General features: G+C 43.5%; 5 protein-coding genes across 5 annotated transcripts; 3 read left to right on the top strand and 2 right to left on the bottom strand.

The window, feature by feature from the left end:
• Positions 1–2968: 2968 nt before the first annotated feature.
• LOC108959180 (protein RESPONSE TO LOW SULFUR 3-like) lies at positions 2969–3684 on the top strand. The gene has a single exon (XM_018872536.2). The coding sequence runs from the start codon at positions 3058–3060 to the stop codon at positions 3430–3432; it is 375 nt and encodes a 124-aa protein (XP_018728081.1). The 5' UTR covers positions 2969–3057; the 3' UTR covers positions 3433–3684.
• A 1610-nt stretch (positions 3685–5294) lies between these two features.
• On the bottom strand, positions 5295–9210 carry LOC104434104 (chloroplastic import inner membrane translocase subunit HP30-2). The gene is made up of 6 exons (XM_010047069.3): positions 8786–9210; positions 8167–8282; positions 6241–6367; positions 5795–5943; positions 5590–5652; positions 5295–5504 (listed from the first exon to the last, which is right to left on the bottom strand). Exons 1-6 carry the CDS (start codon positions 9074–9076, stop codon positions 5471–5473), a joined length of 780 nt encoding a protein of 259 aa, XP_010045371.2. The 5' UTR covers positions 9077–9210; the 3' UTR covers positions 5295–5470.
• A 1433-nt stretch (positions 9211–10643) lies between these two features.
• Positions 10644–11867, top strand: LOC104434094. Its single transcript, XM_010047058.3, has 2 exons — positions 10644–10893; positions 10980–11867. Exons 1-2 carry the CDS (start codon positions 10732–10734, stop codon positions 11553–11555), a joined length of 738 nt encoding a protein of 245 aa, XP_010045360.2. The 5' UTR covers positions 10644–10731; the 3' UTR covers positions 11556–11867.
• Positions 11868–13635: 1768 nt separating this feature from the next.
• On the bottom strand, positions 13636–14312 carry LOC104434086 (major latex allergen Hev b 5). The gene is made up of 2 exons (XM_010047045.3): positions 14106–14312; positions 13636–13993 (listed from the first exon to the last, which is right to left on the bottom strand). The coding sequence occupies exons 1-2, from the start codon at positions 14187–14189 to the stop codon at positions 13742–13744; spliced, it is 336 nt and encodes a 111-aa protein (XP_010045347.2). The 5' UTR covers positions 14190–14312; the 3' UTR covers positions 13636–13741.
• Positions 14313–17777: 3465 nt separating this feature from the next.
• Positions 17778–18736, top strand: LOC104434076. Its single transcript, XM_010047034.3, has one exon. The coding sequence runs from the start codon at positions 18162–18164 to the stop codon at positions 18570–18572; it is 411 nt and encodes a 136-aa protein (XP_010045336.1). The 5' UTR covers positions 17778–18161; the 3' UTR covers positions 18573–18736.
• The last annotated feature ends 1863 nt before the right edge of the window (positions 18737–20599 follow it).

Genomic DNA, 20599 nt, shown 5'->3' with positions numbered 1-20599 from the left:
ACACTGTCGAGATGTATCCTAAGATATATGTCACATGTAAAATCATCCACTCACTCCTCTAAACATTGCAAGAAATGCTGATTTACTATGAGAAAAATTGTCTAAAAAGTCCTAAACCTATCACAATTTGTTCAAAGTCAGTTCTAAATTTTCCAATTTTGTCATTTGAGTTATAAACATTTTCATATCTTGCCAATTGAGTTTATTCGACCAATTTTGAGTGAAATTTGCTAATATGAACGTCAGACATCTTACATGACATGGACAATTTTTAATGAAACTTTGATTTTTTTTCTTTCATTTTTTTTTCCTTCTTCTACCTATTGTATGTGGTTAGCTATCGGCCATGTGGACTAGCCTCACTTGAGCAAGGGTTATTGTTGCCCACCATAGGTGAGGCCATGTTGGGTAAGGGCAAGCCTCGATGAAGGCTGCCTTTGCTAGATTAGCTTGGGCAAGGGCAATACTTATTGGGGCTCACTCTTGTCTAGCCAAGCGTCACCTATGGCGTGCAAGGATGACCCTAGGTGAGGCCAGCGATGACTAGTCACCAGCAAAAGAAAAAGAAGAAAGAAAGACAAAAAAGTAAAAATAAAAAATATTAAAATATTATTAAAAAATTGTCTACATTAGTGATAATCGTACCACATTGGAGAGTTGGCATTCACATTAGTGAATTTCCATTGAAATTAGTCGGATTGATTCAAATGGGCAAAGATGAAAAGATTTATGATTGAATAAGTAAAATTGAAAAATTTAAGTCTGAATTGATAAAATCATAATAGATTTAATACTTTTTGGACAATTTTTGTAAGATCAAAACAAAAATATGCAATTATGATATAAACGACAAGCCTGAAGCGGCATGGCCTGGTCGAGAAAGACAAGTTGGGCTACCCCTCTATTAGGGAGTAATTAAAGCCCCAAATGACGTTTGTCTTCTATGGTAGGAAGGGAAACCGATGCCTTTTTCGAAATTGGACTGGAATTATTAAATCATTCGGCCCACTAGAGTGCCCAACAACTCCCCACGATAACCATGTCTTGATTTTCCCAAGATGGGTCACGTTAATTTAAGACCCTTTTCTCTAACTTTGCACGCGAGCCAAAGAATCATCTTGTATTAAACATTGCCCCTAATATAAAGAGGGGCCTAATAGCGACGAGATCAAAATCACTTTCTTCTATGATTAATTAAGAGGGAGAGGAAAAAGCTTAATCAAAGAGAACCATGGTGGCCCTCCTATCTAGGACTCTCCTTATATTACCAGTTTACCGCGATTCTACTACGAATTTCCAATTCCCTCCCTACAACGAGAGGCATGCGATCATAGTATAATCACGGAAATGATTTGATTATTTTCTGGCTTTCGTGGGCACACATATGTCGCGTCGCTCATCTAACTCCGCGCCCTTCTAACCATCAATTGTTCTCGGAAATTGCTGGCGAGACCACGATGCTTTCGAGGGTTGCTGCACGCAATCAGTACTTGAAGACCCTAATGCAAATCAAGCCTGTTGGATTGGGGAGAAAGCTGCTGCTCCTCTAGGTCTATACATCCCCGTGGCCCCCCTTCTCGATTGCCTTTTTTTCTTTTTTCCTTTTCCTTTTTTATCTGAGCGGGGGCTCCTCCTAGCGGGATGAGAAAGCGACGGCTAGCAATTGCGTCAATGCAAAACCACAAGTGCTAATTGGATACTCCTGTAACTTCCCTATCACAAAAAAAAAAAAAAATGTAATGGGGACCTCGATTATGATTGGGCCTCCTTTCTTGATCATTGGAGGCTTCCTAGCCTCAAGAAGGACGAACTCGAAGAAGCGTGGTCTCATCTTTGCCTTTGGTTAAATTGTCTACCGACCTTTTTTTCTTTTTTTCTTTGTTAATCTTTTACCAAAAAGCGGGCATGGCGGAAAAAGGAAGAGGGGCAAACGAAGAAATCATTGGCTTCACCGATCGACTTCTCAATCTCTTTTCCCGAATTATTTTCATTTCATAACCATAGTTCTAAGATGTTGGTGCCCGCGGGAAATGGAGAGCGAAACGTGCCTCGTCTTTTTTAGCTTCTCACCTCCGGAATTGCACAATGCACGGTAATTTGAGAAATCAAAAGGAAAAGGAAATTAAGGAACGGGAAGTCTAAAGAATGACAATGCATCGTCCAAATCATCATTTGAATATGAAACTCATGTCGAGTCTACTTTCAACTCTAGTTATAAATGAAGATCCCATGTTTGTGTTATGAATATGTGTGTGTGTCTCAACATGGGACGAAATGATGGATTTTGCATCAAGATGAGCAATTGGCACATGTTCTAAATATGTGTTTCAAAGGAAAAAATAATAATAGTAATTTGATTAAATTAAACATCATCAATCTAGACATATAAAATAAAATTTGAAAAAAAAAAAAAAAAAAACATCAAGGAACTTTTTACAAAACATGTATTAGATGGGATCGAGTTTAAGAACACAAGAGGAGCGATAGGACTAAATAGACTGATCCGTAGCCAAGAAGTCAAATCATGGTTATGAAACTTTAAAAAAAGATTTCGCTGATAATGGTTTCACAATTGTTTTTCTTTTTTTCCTGTTTTATTGGATAATTTGATTGATTCTATTCCTCGATCGCAAGAAAGACAACGAATTATAACATAAAATGTACCTTGCCTCCTGAAACTTTTATTTTTACTTTTTTAATCGATTCCTGAAATTTTCATTAATTGGAACGTAATATAAACATAAAAATGGAGAGCATTAGATTTCGGTCGTCCAACAGATCTCGACGGTTGAGGTGCGTCGCAACGTCGATAAGGGTACGAAGGAACCACGAGGCGTCGTCCTCCACCATAGAATCTAACCGAAATTAGCCAAGCACATACGTAAGCAAATCATTTCTCGTACCTTGGTCGGATTCATTGAACCTGGACACCTCCGAATCAGGCCTATAAAGAATGCCCCTCCGCGTTCGTAGCTTCCGCATCCTACCAACCGATCAACTCACCATCCATTTCCGTCCTTTCGGTCGTTCGAGAGAGAGAGAGTGCGTTAATTTGCAATGGCTCCGGCAATGGCGGCGTCGGATCCCCTGGCGAGGCAGGCCCTGGCGCGGGCGGCGAGCGCCGCGCTGTCGGCGGGCGGCGGCGGCGGCGGCGAGCAGGAGAAGCTGAGGCGGAGGAACGAGGAGCTGGAGAGGGAGCTGAGGGAGAGCCGGGCGCGGGAGGAGGCCGCGAGGGAGGAGCTGCGGAGGACCGCGGAGAGGCTGCGGGTGGCGGAGGAGGGGGAGGAGAGGCTCTGCTTCCAGCTCGGCGAGCTCGAGGCCGAGGCCGTCCTCCAGGCCCGCGCCTACCACGCCCGCATCCTCAGCCTCGCGGACCAGCTCGCGCAGGCCCGGAAGATCCTCCAGGTCGCCTCCGTTCTTCCCCAGGCGTGAACGCGGCCCGTCCTTTCCGTACAAATTTTCCTAACGCATCCTCGCCTTTCCGTAGGAGACGTGATCGAAAATGTATACGTAGAATCGGGCGGCGAGTCGTCGGGGCTTGTCGTCCATCCTTGTCAATTGTAAGCTAGATTTTAGGGCTCCGCGGTTGAGATGTAATAGAAAGATCTCGGACGTAGTGAGATTAGTAGATTTCTTCAATGACGAAAAGTTTTGATTTTGAGAGAGCAAATCCAATTCCCCGTTCACGTTTCTGTTTCTTTTGGCTTATTCATAAGGTTGCAAATTTCATGCACCCTGCAAACCACTAAATTCCCAATCGTCGAAACGCTCCTTGCTGGACCTTCGACGGCTAAACCCCGAAATGGGTCGATGGAAATACGCCGACTCGAAATGCAAATGAATCGTTGGAGAGATTAGTCCTCACGGGCGAGGGTACACGACGGCTAAACCCCGAAATGGGTCGATGGAAATGCGCCGCCGACTCGAAATGCGAATGAATTGTTCGAGAGATTAGTCCCCACGGGCGAGGGTACATGATGGATGGTGATGACGAAAACTGAACCGAAAACTGAACCGCAAAGGGTTCGGTCAGTCCTGACTAAGCCAAAAATATGAGGGGCGCCATCATGTCGACCAAACGCACCCTTCCGTCTCTGTATTTTGATTCCCATCAAGATTCTAAAGTGGGAAATTTCACAAGTGGGCCATCATGTCGACCAAACGCACCCTTCTGTCTCTGTATTTTGATTCCCATCAAGATTCTAAAGTGGGAAATTTTCACAAGTGGGAAATTTTCACAAATGATCTCTGGAGTTTTATTTAATATTCAATTTCATCATTGAACTTTCGATTTGTTCAATTTGATTCATGAACTATTAACAAATATTCGATTTAGTCATTCTATTTAAATTGTTTAAGTGATGACGGTTTTTCCTTCTTCTTTTTTTCTTTTTTTATTCTTCTTCTCTCTTCCCTCTACTGGTGGAGGGAAGAGCAACCCTGGGCTGACTAGGGCCGCCCTCGGCCAAAATCAATCAATCCCGAACGAGGGGAATAAAAAAGCAGAGAGCCAAAGAGCTCCTCTGCGAATTTGAGGGGACGAGGAGGACACGAATCCGGAAACGAACCTCGGGGTGTTCATCCGGAACAAGAGCTTCTCGTACTCGTCGAGGCAAGCGTGCCACTCCATCTTCTCCACTCTCTTGCATATGCATCTTCTCCTCCCCTCCTTCCTCGTCTCGAACAACACCCACTTCACCGAAACCGCGTCTCCCACCTCTGAAGTCGATCGAGACCCAAAGACGAGAGAAACCCGGAAGGAAGGCGCTGCGATTCGTAAGGACTTAGCTGTCGCTGCTGGAGCGGACTGCGGGTGCAAAGAAAAGAACAGGAGGAGCAGCAACAGCAATGTCGGATTCTCTCTCTCTATCCTTCGCCTGGGCCAGCAAGGGAGGCCCTCACCAACACCGACGAGGGCCGCCCTAGCCAGCCCAAGCGAGGGCGACCTTCGCCGAACGCCAGCTTCCCTCCGCTGGCTCCACCATAGCCGGCGGAGGGAAGAGAAAAGAAGAAAAAAAAGAAAAAAAAAAATATTAAGTTCCATTAACTTTAACTAACGGAACGACGAAATTGATCAATTTTCAAATAGTCAAGGACTAAATCGGACATTTATCGATAATTCAGAATCAAATTGAACAAATTAGAAGTCTAGGGACAAGATTGCACATTACGAAAAAGTTTAAGGATTGCTGATGACATTTTCCCTTCTAGATGCTGGAAGCTTGGACTCCAGCCCGTCAATGCGTATTGAAAGTTCAAAGATGAAGCTGCATTTCTTGAAGACTAACCGAAGAGAGCCAAAAACATCGCACTCATTGGAAATAAATTGCATTCGGCATTTGCATCTCAAGATGATCAGCAATTTGATTTAACCGACCGACATTTTAAAGCAAAGTTAGTGGCAAAATTACACTCGTACAAGTGTTTCTAAACTGGCAAATAATTTCTGACGCCGCCAAACCAACTGCATCTATCGCTTTCTCGTTCTTTTCAGCTCCGGATCTCTGGAAGCAAATGATTTGATGTCCCCATTAAAGGATACGTAGATCACAAAGGAAACGAACAGTTGAAATGCGTCATGGATCGTACCTCTGAATGTGGTCGAGAATGAGTAGCCTCGGTCCAGGAGGAATTTTCACATCGCTAAGGGCACTGCAAAAGCGACAGTCCAGAGTCATCGTAAGATGAGAAATGTGCTTTAGAAGATAATTAACGATGAACTTCCCAGGCATTAATGTCCAACGAATCTTTTATGCGCACAAGTGCATGCGGAAAGAAATTAACCAAAACTTGCCTATCGTTAAGCAGAGGCAAAGTGTTGTCTGTCAAAAGGCCTTTCTTGAAATTCTTCTCATATGTCTGAAGACCCAGCCTTGTCAACATGTTTCTTGTTCTAACATAGTGCATATCTTCCTCTGGTGGTTGGGAGAACTTTTGCCCAAACTGCAGAGGCCCACATAGATTTACCAAGCATTAGACTGCTCCACAATGGCATCATCACATAAACAACCACGCTCAAATGGTGAGTTTCATACGGGTAAAATCCCTTCGAAACTTTTATACTCTCGATTCTCCTTTGAGAAGAAACACTGGGTCCTAATCTTTACCATATCATCCATTCTTTTTAAGTCAAATCGAAAATGTACAAGATCCCCAGTTTGATTATGTGCGATAATTTGGGGTGAAACTCAGACCAGAACTCTGCTACTCACAACTGCAAAGCTTAAATTAATAACTCACCTTAAATAGTCCACCCTGGACAAGAGCAAAAAAGAGTCCTGAAGAAACAGCATTTACTGCCTGGTTTGGGCCACCCATGCCACTCACCAATGAAAACATGGCGCCAGAACCAAAAGCTGCCGCCATACTGCGATTACAAGTTAAAGTAAAATTACTACATATTAGCTGATGATTAGCAGATACAGAACACACGGAGAGAGAGAGAGAGAGAGAGAGAGAGGCCACTTCAAGCCAGCAGTCATCTGCCAACCTATTAAAGTACCAAAAGCATGGAGCTAGTGAGAAGATCTCGAGAGTTCAGACGTAAACCAACAACCAAGCACATGATGATGAGAAAAAGAAAACAGAACGCTTAAATTAAAAAGAGAAGTTTCAACTACCACCTTCAACCTACATGCTAAGAATGAAGCTACACCAGTCAGACCAAAAGAAGAATTTGCAACAGTGTCTTGTGAAGCTTCTTCAGAAAAGAAGAAACAAGAAGTTTGATAGGAACTAGAAACAATGTTTAATTTCAATGCACTATTGCTGAATGTAGGCACAGATAAGGTCTCTAATGATTTAAAGTTCAGAGTGAACAAGTCAGCCTTCAACAAATGCTTGGGCTATTGGAGAACCCAATAAGCACAAACAAATTGGAGAAATTGATTAGACAAAGCAAATAAGACAAGCAGAGTGGAGAAAGAATGATGATGTAGGAACTTCCCTTCAACCCTTTCAGAGTTGTATTAGTACGCTTCACTGAAGACAAACCCCAATTTTGTCATTTACAACCGTCTAAAGATTTGCGACACAGAATTAGGCTCATTAAACGATTTGTGAGAGCATTGCTAAAACTGACCACATTAAGAAAATGAAAAGGAACTCTGTAAAATAATCTCATTTGACAATAATCTTTCTGCAAACTGCGTAGCTGAAGCAAAGTTATGTTTGCAGAAAAAAGAAAGCTCCTGTCAACATCTAGATGGAAGGAAGCCTCCTTGTAATAGCATTAATACGAGAATTGGAAACTAAAACTGCAATGAAATGAGATGTTATATATTTAACCTGTGACATTCAGTAACAATATAAGCCTCCATGATCCCAACTCTCCTAGTATGCACAGAAAAACAACTGTGTAATAGAGAATGGAAGTGCAAAAAGGAGACTCGTCCAGCAATTTGTCACTTGGCTTAACATCACAGGTTACGTGAACTAAGGTTCACACGTTCACCAGTTGGCCAAAAAAAAAAAAAAAATGTCAGACACAGCTGAATGGTATTTTATTTAGAGTATTGCCGCAGTGACCAACCAAATGCAAGAATGATCTCTTAAGAAGAATCCATACACAGTGTCTCGTAAAATCTTAAGCAAGTGTACCTAGATATTACTTAGCACTTGCTGTATAGGAAATTATCTTTGCCAAAACTGCAGATGATAATCATCTCCAAGAAGATATGTTCATATGAAACACCAACTGATTTTTCACTTTTCTCTTTATAAATGAATTTTCAGAGCAAGGACATGTAGGTGTACAACCATGAGTCAAGTGTTTATCAAGTTTTCAATAATGACAACCAGCAGTCGCGATCCAAAGTAGATATAACAGAAGAAACTTAAGAGGGTTAGATATATCATTCCAGCCAGAACTCCATACTGCTGAAAGCTATAGGCAAGTCTGCTAAAAGCAGCATTAATCTGACTGCTTATGTATTTCTATTAGTATTTTCTGCAGGGTAACATGCATGAATTAAAAAAAAGCTAATGTGCAAAAATTATTGAACTTACTTGCAGGCAAGATCCTATCATGTGGAACCTATTTCACTATTTTCTAAATTAATGTCGATAATAACCCAAAAGGGAGCGAAAATTAAGTGTACCAGAACGCATCTATAAACCCAACCAAATATTTTGATCCAGAGAAAAACAAGAGGTAAAAACAATCACCTGGACTGAACATCCTCCTTCCCTCTCAGCCTCTTCATGACACAAGATATGCCTGCATTGACACCAGTCATGACAGCAAAGTTGCGAGCTTGTACCAAGGGACCTCCTGCTAAAGCCTGCGGTAAAGGAACACACTCACCACATTTTCATGCATTCCTAACCGTCATCGGAACAATCCTCCTCGGACCAAGCAATTGACTAAAGTAAAGCCAAAATTCGAAAAGTCATTTCATACATTTCTTTTCCTGAGAAAGTTTTGCACTCTAGATGCGCGTGAATTCGATTCCTGACAATCTCAGTATTCATCTTATCCCTTTAAAACCATAAAACCATATTATACACGTCAAAAAATTGATCGAGATGACACAACAACATCTTGAGCTCGAAATGTGACCCAGCGAACTCAGCGAGTTCACAATTCGGATGTCATCCTTCTATCGGCGCGAGGCAAAAAGACAAATCAATCGCACGAATTCACTCGCGTCTTGTCAATTAGCGAATCAACCTGATGAATTCTATTGAAGAAACAAGAAGCCACCCGAAGCACTCATCCCAAACGGAAACTCCCCAGAGTTCCTAGAAACGAGAGAGAACACAGAATCGGCTAAAAAGGTCCGACCTGAGCTTGCTTGAGCGAGGCCATGGCCTCGGGGTTGAGGTTGGCCTGGGGCGGAGGCGCGACGGACGAGGAAACGTCGCCAGTGAGGGTCCCCATGAAGGCGCCGATGGCGGCGCCCTGGAGGCCGCTGGTGGCGGTGACGACGGCGGCTTCGACGGCGAGGGGCTGCCTCGACAGCCAGGCCTTGAACCCGGCCTCGACCTCCTTGAAGCGAGCCTGCAGCTGCTCGATCGGGTTCTGCTGGGGCGCCAGCTTGGACACCGTCATCACCCCCTTGCCCTCCCGCTCCATTCCCGGAGAGCTCGGACTGGAATCGGGCGAGGGTTCCGCCTGGGGATGGCGCTTCGAGTCCTGGGCGAGGTCCCTGCGGTGTTTCGAGATTGGGAAGAAGATAGATTTTAGAGAGAGAGTGTGTTCGGCGGAAATTGGGATTTTGCGATGATTTTTTCGATTTGTCCGTTTGTTTTAAACCTCTGCCTCCGGTTCGGTCCGGTCCGGTCCGGTCCGACCGGACCCGGCTCGTTCTTGAGACAATGCGAATGCTATATCTTATGCAATGGCGTTTGGATTTGGTTGACCTAGATAGAATTTCGTGCCGAATAAGAGTCAAATAACTAATTTGTATAGTAACATCGATCTGAGTCTATGACTAGCCATTGACTACCATCATGGTGGTCATTGTCTCCGTCAATAATATCATATAGATTGCTCGTGAAAGATAAATAAAAATTGTTATTAAACTATTTGATCGTGAATTTGATAAACAACTCATTTTGGTGAAAGTATACTAACCCATTCATAAACGGGTAGATCTCATATGCAAGGGGAGCGGCCTGAGAAGTTTATCTTGAGATGAGAAATAAGGATTCCCAAATCATTGGTTCAACTCTAATTATAGCCTTGTGGGTTTAGGATGCTTTAGATAGGTACCCGTACAGCACATTTTTAAATTTAATTTAAATAAATTTTGTATAAAAAATCATATATGAACCAAAATGACATTGTTTTAGTCTTATGCGTAAAACATTTTACGCATGTTGTCACCACAAAAACATGTCAACATTTTCCTTTGGCCAAGATGCACTGAGTTAATGAAAGGATTATATTGTATCAATTTAATAGTTTTTACGACATAATTGTACTTTTAATAAATTTTAGAATTTAATTGCATTTTTTTGACAAATCTTAGAACTTTCAATATAAAAAATCACTCAAACCCATATTGATGTAAAAGCAGATATAATTACTTAAGAACCTACCTTAGGGATCTATTTGTGAAATGTTAAGGTAACAAACAATGGGGTTTTTACGTATTGTTGCAATGCCAGAGATACTAAAATTCATCTCGCTAAATCGAGGGCAAAACCCAAACATTAATTCCATAATCTCTTCTAAAATCCATCATTAATTCTTTTCCCATTCTCTATCCATGCAAACACGTACAGATCACTATTATCTTCTCTTCTCGCACAAACCAAGTGCATGCATTCCTAATTTGCTAACATAATCATTTTTGTGCTATTATGAGGATAACATAGACACAAATTCTTGAATAAGTAACTCCATAATGAACAATAATTATTGGATGTTTTATTTTTTATGATCCAAAATAGATTGTTATTTTAACATTAGATTAGATTAAAGAGAGTGATTCAATTCTTCCTCAATTCCTAACGCGCGCAGATCATTCTAGACGAGGATAAATACAACGGGCCCATGTAACATTTTTCTCTACTGAAAAGAGAGAATAAGAAAAAAGCAAAGGAATTATCAAAAGCCACTACACGCTGTCCGCAGAATCGAACTCGAAATTCTCTGCTGGCACGACCGCCGTATTTAAGATTCGCGTGTCGCCCATTAGACAGTATCGTGCCGTGTCTCCTTATCTTCCCCGCACAGTCTCGCCTCTTTCTCGTCCACCGAAGCGGCGGCTCCGATCGCCGTCCATGGAGAGGAGCGTCCTCGACTACGTCCTGGTCCCGGCGGGCCTGCTCGTGATGCTGGCGTACCACGCCTGGCTGCTCCACCGGATCGTCAGGCACCCGAACAAGACCGTCATCGGCGTCAACGCCATCAACCGCCGCTTCTGGGTTCAGGCGATGATGGAGGTCCGTCGTCCCTTCCGGTCACCCGGCTGTCTCCATGGTTTTGGCTGAGCGGTCAATTTCAGTATTCTGATTTTGTTGTCTGGCAGGACTCGCCCAAGAACGGAGTGCTCGCGGTGCAGACGCTGCGCAACAACATAATGGCGTCGACCCTCCTGGCCTCGACGGCCATCATGCTCACCTCCCTCATCGGCATCCTGATGACCGGCGGCAACGGCGACCGGTCCGTCTTCTTCGTCTTCGACGAGAAGAGCAACCGCAGCTTCTCCTTCAAGTTCTTCGCCATCCTCGTCTGCTTCCTCGTCGCCTTCCTCTTGAACGTCCAGTCCGTCCGCTACTACAGCCACGGCAGCATCCTCGTCAACACGCCCTACAAGAAGATGTCGCCCGACCACCGGCACCACCAGGTGACGGCCGAGTACGTGGCCACCACCGTCAACCGGGGGAGCTACTTCTGGTCCCTCGGGCTCCGCGCGTTCTACTTCTCGCTGCCTCTGTTCCTGTGGCTCTTCGGGCCGGTCCCGATGTTCGCGAGCTGCTTCGTGCTGGTGGTCATGCTGTACTTTCTGGATGTCACCGTGGACTTCGGATGGGCCGTCGTTCCGCACCACGAGGAGGAGAAGGGCGGCGTCGGCGGAGGTAATAGAGACGAAGAAAGTGGTTGAACAGAAACGTAAGTGACGACTGAGACCGGTCTATAAATTAACACTCGAACTGATGCGATGGATTCGACGCCCAGTGAGAATCTGTCGTGTCACTTCTTGTGTTGAATTCATAGATCGATCTTAGAGTACTTTAGTATATTAAAAAATCCGTTAGAATAAACTGGACTGGGCAGCGTAGGTTTCAATCCAAGTTGAAATGGAGCTCCCAAAACTTTGTCCTCGTTTTGTTTCTCTGTTGTTGTAGCAGCATATTCCATGTCCTTTTCTCTAGCGGTGACGAAGAGAAGGATTTGAACTTTGTCTTGTTGCGTTTCTTTCGCATGGTGTTCCAATCATTTCAACAGGTGAATTCGTTGGGAATGCCTAGTTCCATCGTTTCACGCGGACCATAAGAATATAACCTTAGAGGCTATCGCGATAGTTGAATAGGGAATCACGATTGATTCACAAATCTAGAAGTGAAATCACAGATGTTGAAAAAAAATCCATGATCGGATACATCGGCTTTTGTTTTGCTAGTGACGGTGGTTAGGAATTTTTTCAAGCAATTCTTCAGTAAGAAATGCTCTAATCTAATGCAAAGCGAGTAACGCGTCGAGATCTGTTTTTTTTTTTTTTTTTTTTTTAGTGCAACTTCTGTGCCAAACGACTAGCGAATAGTCGTTCACAGAATCGGATTCGGATATTCTACCTAGGAAAATAGGTTTGGTGTCGTAATGCGCCATCAAAGCAAGTGAAAGTGGGGGTTGGTAGAATGCACTGACGCCGAGCAGCGGGGAAGCTGCATTTAAATGAAATGGAGAATCTGAGAAAATCTGATGCGAGTCCCAAGGCTTCCTCAGAGCTAATTAATGTCGGAGAAGCAAAATCAAACACAACTTCTAAAATTTCAATAAAAAAATGATTAATTATTAAAGACAAACTTTATCCTAATCAAAATTTTAAAAGGTTTTGAATCCTAAAAAAGATAGAATAGAGATCGGGATCTGAATAAATATATCGATCCCATTGGGACCTCTGGGACCTTGGCCACAACCACCTTTGGAGGGTGGAGGATCCCTACCTACTCACCGATGCCTTTTTTTTAAATTTATTTCACTAATTTTTTTTTAATTAGAGATATAAAATTAGAGGACCAGTTAAACCGACCAAACTCCAAATTGCTCCGGTCCTAAACAGTTTAGGATGTGATTGATGGGATTTGTACAAATAACAACATTCAGATCCTGATTTTAAGATCCATCGACATCTAAAGTCAGCTATACTGTTTTGTTTTGTTCTGCGTGTTGGATCCTGAAAACCCTTTTTGCAAATTATTTTTCTTACGACCTCATGCGTACTACAAACGCACGCCAGCTCATAATTAATCTATTCACTAAGAACCCACCAGAAAGGACCCTTCCTTCTCGACTTTTGAGAATTCTATCGTCTGTGCAGGAGGACAAAGACAGACGATCCAATTAAAAAGCATGGTCGATCGCATTTACTCTGTCTTGTCTGGAGTTAGGACAAATTATGATGCGGAAGAAGACGAGGGCGACCGGCAAGACAAGCCCCGCCGTCGAGCTCAAGAAACAGAAATACCCATCAATCCTCCAACAAGCTAGTTTCAACCATTTCTAGTATTTTTTGACATTTCATCCTAGCTACTTGACCTGGAGAAGTTTTGAGGTACACGACTCTAGGAATTGGCGTTGCGTCCATTGCTTTCGAGCTGAACGGCTTAGACTTCGACAGACGGATTAGGGGGAAAAGAAGAAGAAAGTAGTACGGTCGCTCATTTGCTTCTACCACTTTGCATTGATCGTTTTGTGGCTGATTGATTCATTACAGGACTTTGTATCGGGAGATATTAAGCAAGACTTGGGTCCTGAAACTCTTCAGCCATGGCGAACTTCGGAGAAAGGGATCAAAACCTGACCCTTTGTTGCAGATGCCAATAGTTAAGGCACATAAAGCCCACGATTCCTAAAGTTGACAGGAGCTAATAGGGAAAGCGTGCAAATGAATGAAGTGGTGGCAAATGCAACTCAAGATGTATAGATGGAATAGATTATTCGGATATCAAAACAGTCTAGCACAATTCCACTTTTTTCTTCCTTTTTTTTTTTTAATCGTTATGCAGCAAACAAATTCAATTTCAAGTTAAATCTGGTCATAACAAGTGGAGCATCATAGCCTACACCTCAGGAGCTCTTGGCTACTGCGGCTTCCATTGCCTCTTCGGCCCTCGCGTACTTGGGCTTCTCCTCAGCTGCTTCGACCTCGGTCTCTTGTGGCGCGGCAGTTGATTCCGAGGCCAAAGCGTCGAGCTCTTTGGTGATGGTTTCGGGCTCTGCCTCCTTAGCCTCTACAGTCTTGTCTCCGCCCTCGGGTTTGGGCTCGGAAAGATCCACCAGAGGGGCTTCCTTGTGGGTCTCCTCTCCAGTGCCGTTCTCCTACAACCCATCATATCATCACCCACACATCAGAAGCGGTCATTACATGATTGAGATATGAATACAATGACGACTTGTTACAATCTAACGGGCGGTGCGCTTCGATCATTACCCGAGGGACGGTCTCGGTGGCAGGAGTCTCTACGGGGGCGGTGGTGCCGTCGGTCTCCTTGGGTTTGCTTGCACAACCTCCCATGATGATCGCTCGCACGCAACTGACTCCTGGTTGGGAATTTGAGTTTCGGAGACAGTTGTGGGAGAAGCTCTGGCTTTTTTCAATAGGAGGAGGAAACAATTATAGGGGGAGAGAAGTTGCTAATATTAGGACATGGGAGCTGATGGTTTTTAGGAGGTGACGAAATGGTTGGTGCTGTGTCGAGGCCCCTCTGTAGTTTGGACAGATCGTATCTGGGTTGGCGTTTTCCATGGTAGAACCCGGGGGTTTTGGCGGTTAGGCACAGTCGGTTTTTGACAGTTAATGCTTCTGTCTCTCCCCACATTGTTGCAAGAACAAGGTTGGCACTTTCTTGTCGATGCGTTCTTGTCTGTCGTCTTGGAAAGAATCATGCGTTGACAGAGTGGAATGTCTTGGATTGGGGTTGGTGCGAAGCGAATGTTAGTGGTTATTTTGATTTTTTGGTGGGTTTTTATTTCAGATCTGGTCTAGGGTTTTCGGTTGGACATGGTCAAGATCATATTGAGAGCTCGCCATTTATATTCTAGTGCGATGACCTTGGACCTTGGGGATTTCGATCCTTGTAGACAACAGGATTATGCCCTTTATTCTCTCTTTTTCCGAAGAGGGCTTTTATGTTGGGATATGTTTCGGAGGTCGAGGTCAATAGCCTGATGATGATCGTGAAATTGTTCGATTTTAATGGTGGTCCGATGAATTAGAGTTTGTTGAATAAATGTTTAAACATAACTAAAATTGCATCGATTCAATCCCAAGACGATCATTGAGCAGTTGGTAAATCCAAAATGAGGCAATTCAAACAACTATCGGAGAAGATTTAGGGCCTTTGATTGGATAAATTGCCCCGGGATGAATTAGGTGTTCATCGTGCGATCTTAATTTGCAAATGTAATTTCGACAATCCCTTTTCATACAGTGACTTCTATCATCGTACCTTATCCTAAAAAACAACAGCACCTAATCTGAAACCTAAGTAAAACTGCATTTTTCATACCGAGAGTTAAGAGGAATTGAATCATAATTTCGGCACATGCCCTCTCACTTGAAGTGTAATTATCCAACCCTAAAACCAGTCACGAACTCTAATGCCTGACATTATTTAATGTCGCATAAAATTCATTTTGATGCCGGGTCGCCTCGAACCCTTTAGAGATCATGTAAATTCATTCGGATGACCACATGAATATGCTGACATACTTGGATGCAGGTAGCTATTCAATGCATGGAAGCGATGCTTCTACTTATAATAGGAATGCAGATATCCCTCCTAATTAAGCCAGAGGTTCGAGCGGTTTTAGAAAGGAGAGGCGTTAATCTTTACGAACTCTCCCTAAATATCTGCGTTCAACCGGTCACTTTCCTTTCTAGGTTGCCTCGTACAAGCCATATATATTTAGCCCCCAGATTACATCCACTCATTGCATCGTCTTCTCCACATTTCACTCGATTGTCCTAACGATCTTTGATCTGACGCTCGCTTTGCTAAGATGGCCAAAATTTCGTTCGCGCAGCTCTTCGTTGCGGCCCTCGTTTTTTCAGGTTTATACATATTAGCTTTTTCCTGCGGTGAGCTTGCATTGCAAGACGTGAAGTGACCGTGCACTGCTTTTGTTACTGACGTTTCTTGGCCGATGGAAAATTTGCAGCCGTGTTCTCGTGGCCTCATGCAGAAGCGGAGAGGACGTGCGGCGAGGACATAGAATTCCGGGCGTGTGCCGACCAGGCTTGTGTGGTGAAATGTTAGAGCAACCACGGCGGCTTATTCCGTCGCGGTTCCTGCGTGCGCGAGGAAGCCCGCAACCAGATGTCCTGCGAATGCTGCTGTCATTGTTGAGAGCTTGAGCGCGCTACGTCACAATTTACTTTTCGAAGCTGCTTTGTTGGCGCAATGGCCCCATAAGAAGGCGAATCGAACGTGTCGCCACTTGAATGCTCGTACAGGCTTAGATATAATCAGCCCCTAGATGATTACATCCAGTCAAAAGAAAAACTAGAGAAAAATCAAGATGACGATGGGGCTCCATTGCCATGGCCTTACCTTGAGCTGCCTAGACTTCACGAACTCAGGCGGCTCCGAGACTGGTCCAGCTACTTCGTCGGCTTCCGGTGCCGGAAACGCCTCGTCGGTGTCCTGTCCATGTTTGTCATTCTTGGTGAAGAAGAAGAAATGGAGATGAATCGAAGCGAAAGGGTGTGTTGTCGTGGGTCGTGGACTCGCGGGTGTCGTGTGGGTTTCGAAAATATATATTTGACTTGTTTTTTGGGCCTTACTTTTTCTCAACCCATTTTAAAAGAAAACGAGTTACCCAAATAAAATGGAGCCTCTTAAAACTGAGTTGAAATATGGGTACATGACATGACCCATTTCGCCGGCCTTACTGCTCAAGTACGGCTGTTTGCACGCCACGGCGGACCGCGGCTGAAAGCATTGCTTGTGCTTCCATTGTTGTTCGAGTGCTTGACCACCGTGTGAACCAAGAGTTTGAGAATAAGCACTATACAATCTCTGAGATTTTCTTTTTTTTTTTTTTTCAAATTCACTTTTAGAGCAGCACATCACGATCTACTCTCGAGTTGCTTCATCGGTGCAATGCTCTTGTAGCGAGGCTAATTGAATGTCTCACCATTTGAATTCTCAGTTAATCAAGTAATATTTGATCTCTACCCGTATTCTTATCCCTTGATTTCACATTTGATATTTTGTAATTACCTCGAGAAGACAGATAGCTACGATTTAATGTTTTTGTCATTCCTAGATAAGATAATTAACTTTGATAAGGCACGTTTATTGTGGCTAGAATTGATTAATAGTATTGACGACCCTAATTGAGTTAATGACACAAAGCTAGTGTTGCACTTTTTTTCCTTATTGGCATGAAACCTTGAAATTGAAAGGCAATAACACTTTACATCTTTTTTATCGTAAGAGTTGTGATGACGGATTAGTACCTTATAGTAGCATGATAGTACGAAACTCAAAAAAAAAATTTCTTCTTTCTTTTTCCACCGAGGAGGACTAATAGTCCAACACGCAATAAACTATGCTAGAAGTAAGATTTTATTGGCATCCCAAATCGACATGCCTATACTATTCATGATTGTGCAGACCTCATCTCAAAGAACCTTGCAAAAAAAATTAGTTCAATCATGTTGGATGTCGTGATTACTTTGAAACTTATTGACATCTTAGATTGATATAATTAAAAATCAAGAAATATTTAACTTGTATTCGAATGGGCTGAAACCTTCAAAACATATCAATTTCTACACCTAAGTTCATATCAAGTTTTTTTTTTTGGGGGGTTATTTCATGGATGCATTTGAAAAAGATTATAATTTTTGTTTAGCGACCCCATCCAACCCAACTCAGCCCAACCAACCAACCAACCAAGCACCTTCTCCTACCTGTCACTATCGTAAAAGGAAGCAAGAAATACAAACCCAAAAATCTTTGATTAAAGGTCAGATTATAAAATTACGGAGTTCGATCAAACACGACGCGACGACGCGGTCCAGTCTCTCGAAGCCTCCGTCAGCCCAAATGAAGGAAAATTTAAAAAGAAGGAAAAGAAAAAGACAAAGGTCGCTCGAAAAGTAAGCGGCGGGCAGGTTGGCGCAGGTTGGCGCAGGTTGTCCCAACGCCAACCGCCCACCAAACGCAGAACTTTTCTCGTTCTCTCCAACGTCTCGAATATACACGATTTCCGTAGATTTCCCCCATTTTCTTGTTCCGGTTTCCCGTTGGATTCCTCGCGTTTCGAGCCCACCTAAGAATAGAATCGGATCCTTTGCCCGAGACCCAAATCGCGTTTCCCCTTCTTCTTCTTCTTCTTCGTCTTCTTTTTCGGCTCTGAAATTCTCTCGAAGCCTCGCCGGCGCTGTTCCGCCCTTAGGATTTTCTTGATCTTGGGGGCGCCGCCCCGATTCAAGGCGCGAGCTTTCTCTCCGGGAAGCTCGCCGAAGCCCTAGACCATGGATACCCAGATCCCCAAACGCAGTCTCGTCGCCGTCTTCGCGGTCGTCGCCGCGGCCCTCCTCCTCTTCTTCCCCTCCGCCGCCAGATCGGAGCCGCAGATCCCCGGTTCGGCCATCAGGTTGCCCACCGAGAAGAGCAGCGATGGCGGAGGGCTGTGCTCCGGGGCGGCCCGGCCCGGTTCTTGCCCGGTCAAGTGCTTCCGTGCCGACCCGGTCTGCGGCGTGGACGGGGTGACCTACTGGTGCGGCTGCGCCGACGCCGCGTGCTCCGGCGTGGAGGTCGCGAAATTGGGCTACTGCGAGGTCGGGAACGGTGGCTCCGGTCCGTTGTCGGGTCAGGCGCTGCTTTTGGTCCACATTGTTTGGTTGATTGTGCTAGGGTTCTCGGTTCTTTTCGGGTTTTTCTGAACATAATGTGGGAGGGCAATTGGATTTTTTTCCGTTTTTGTTTTCTCTCTTTCCCGGGGTGCTTCCGGTGTATGTATGAGTAGGATGATTCCACGGGATTTAATTCTTTTGGTCATATTAATCATTGATGATATATCGATTCATTTCTGTGCGATCTTGTGAAATGCTCGTAAAGTTCTTGGTTGTGCAAAACTTTGGCCTTATAGCTAGAAATTTCACGATTGGATCTGTTGCAAATTGCTGAATTCTTATAACTAGATTGGTCTTTGTTCTTTGTTTAATTGTTGGAAAGAAATTAGATGAAATTCTGCTGGAAATCGTTATTTATAACCATCGGATTGGGAGAAATTGATCGCTGTGATCTAGTTTCTTATCAGCCTTTTCAATTGTCAAATTCTGGATATCTTCAAGGAGTGAGAGGCATAGATTCCGAAGTTTATGTCGGTTTTCCATGATGTCTGTCTCAGTTTAAAATGAAGCTTGAATTATTTGTTTCGACCACCTCTTATCTGCTCGTTGATTGGGTTGTGAAGAAGTTTGGCTGTGTTCTTGTGCTGTCAAACGTTGATGGGAAACTAATGCGTATGTTACTCCTACTTGGTTTGATGATGCGGTCTTATATTGGAAATTGCTTTTGGTAGAGATATAATTGCTGCGTTACTGGGGAAAAAGTTTAGTGATCTGTACTCAGGTACAATAGCAGGTTTTTCTTAAATATTGAGACAAACCATAAAAGAGCAGCAGAGGATACAAGGAGGAGCTACATTATCTGTGTTATTCTTCTGTGAGCTTTAACCAAAGGCAGCATAAGAGCACAAAAACTCCTTGTAACTTTTGTGTATGGTAATGGGAGGTATACGGCTTCTAGATCAGGGTACAACTTCACATGCTGAAAGATTGGCGTAAATTTTTGTCTCTTCCCCCTCCCGAACACCATCCATACCGTCTTAGAATGTTCTTTCTTACACTCCTCTTTTGCCTCCATTGAGAAGCTAAACAATTACAGGCATGAGCTGAGTGGTTAATGGACCTTATATCATCTTTAGCTGCCGAAAACCTGTATCTCCTAAAAGTTCAAACGTATCGAGTCATAATTTGCTCCCCTTGTTTTGGTATCTATAGTGAACTCCTTTGTTATGGCCAACTGTAGTACGTGGACAAGGTAAGCTGTGAATTGGCTACTGCAAGTTGAAGTATTAATTGGCATGTGCAGTATATCGCAGGAGCCTTAAATCAGTGTCCCGTTAAGTCAATAGAAGTTGGAAGCATGTGTTCGCTTTTTTCTAGCTGAAACTGTTTTGCTTTTCCTACAACCTCTACATCAATGTTCAAGTGGATTTAGCTTTAAATAACGTACGGAGTACTCATGCGACTTTGCTATTGTCACTTTTGGATGAATATGCATAGATCAAGTTACAGGCCGATAGTCATCAGAATTCTGTCAATAATGTAACCTCTCGATCGTGTAGCTACATCGTCAGAATCATGGCACAAGTTAATTGTAAGGATCAACAAAATGACAGAGCCATGGTCAAGTAATGTCTTTTCTAGACCGTAAATTGCGCCAGTTGATAAGAAGCATTCTTACCACTGGTATTGGGTATGACATGTGAGCCTCACTACTACTGTGTTTCCACCTCGTGTACCCTTTAGGAAACGGATATGTCAGTGCTGACGTTGGTGCTGTGCTGTGGATAGTCGTTGCTTTCGTTTGTAATAATATCTTGCTTCTCTCTGCATTTTCTGATGATCTGTGGAAGCATAAGAAGAAGGTTTGTGTGGTTTTATCATCTTTTCAATTTTCTTCTGAGAGTTGAGGAGGCCGTGCAAGTTTTCATTGACTATGGACATTTAGGCCCTGTTTGGCAACACTCCAAACAGTGACTAATTCTGATTTTTTGTTCCAAGAATCGCTTTGGGACGAGAATCGTGTTTGGTAAAAATTTTGTTCCCTTTAACAAATTTGTTCCCAATCGCTTTGGAGTAGATTTGAGAATAAAAAAAAATTGATTCTACGTCCGAGAATC

This window comes from Eucalyptus grandis, chromosome 1 (assembly GCF_016545825.1).
Source record: "Eucalyptus grandis isolate ANBG69807.140 chromosome 1, ASM1654582v1, whole genome shotgun sequence".
Classification (NCBI taxonomy): domain Eukaryota; kingdom Viridiplantae; phylum Streptophyta; class Magnoliopsida; order Myrtales; family Myrtaceae; genus Eucalyptus; species Eucalyptus grandis.
Note: the sequence above shows the minus strand (reverse complement) of the source record. Positions and strands in the feature narration are given on the sequence as shown.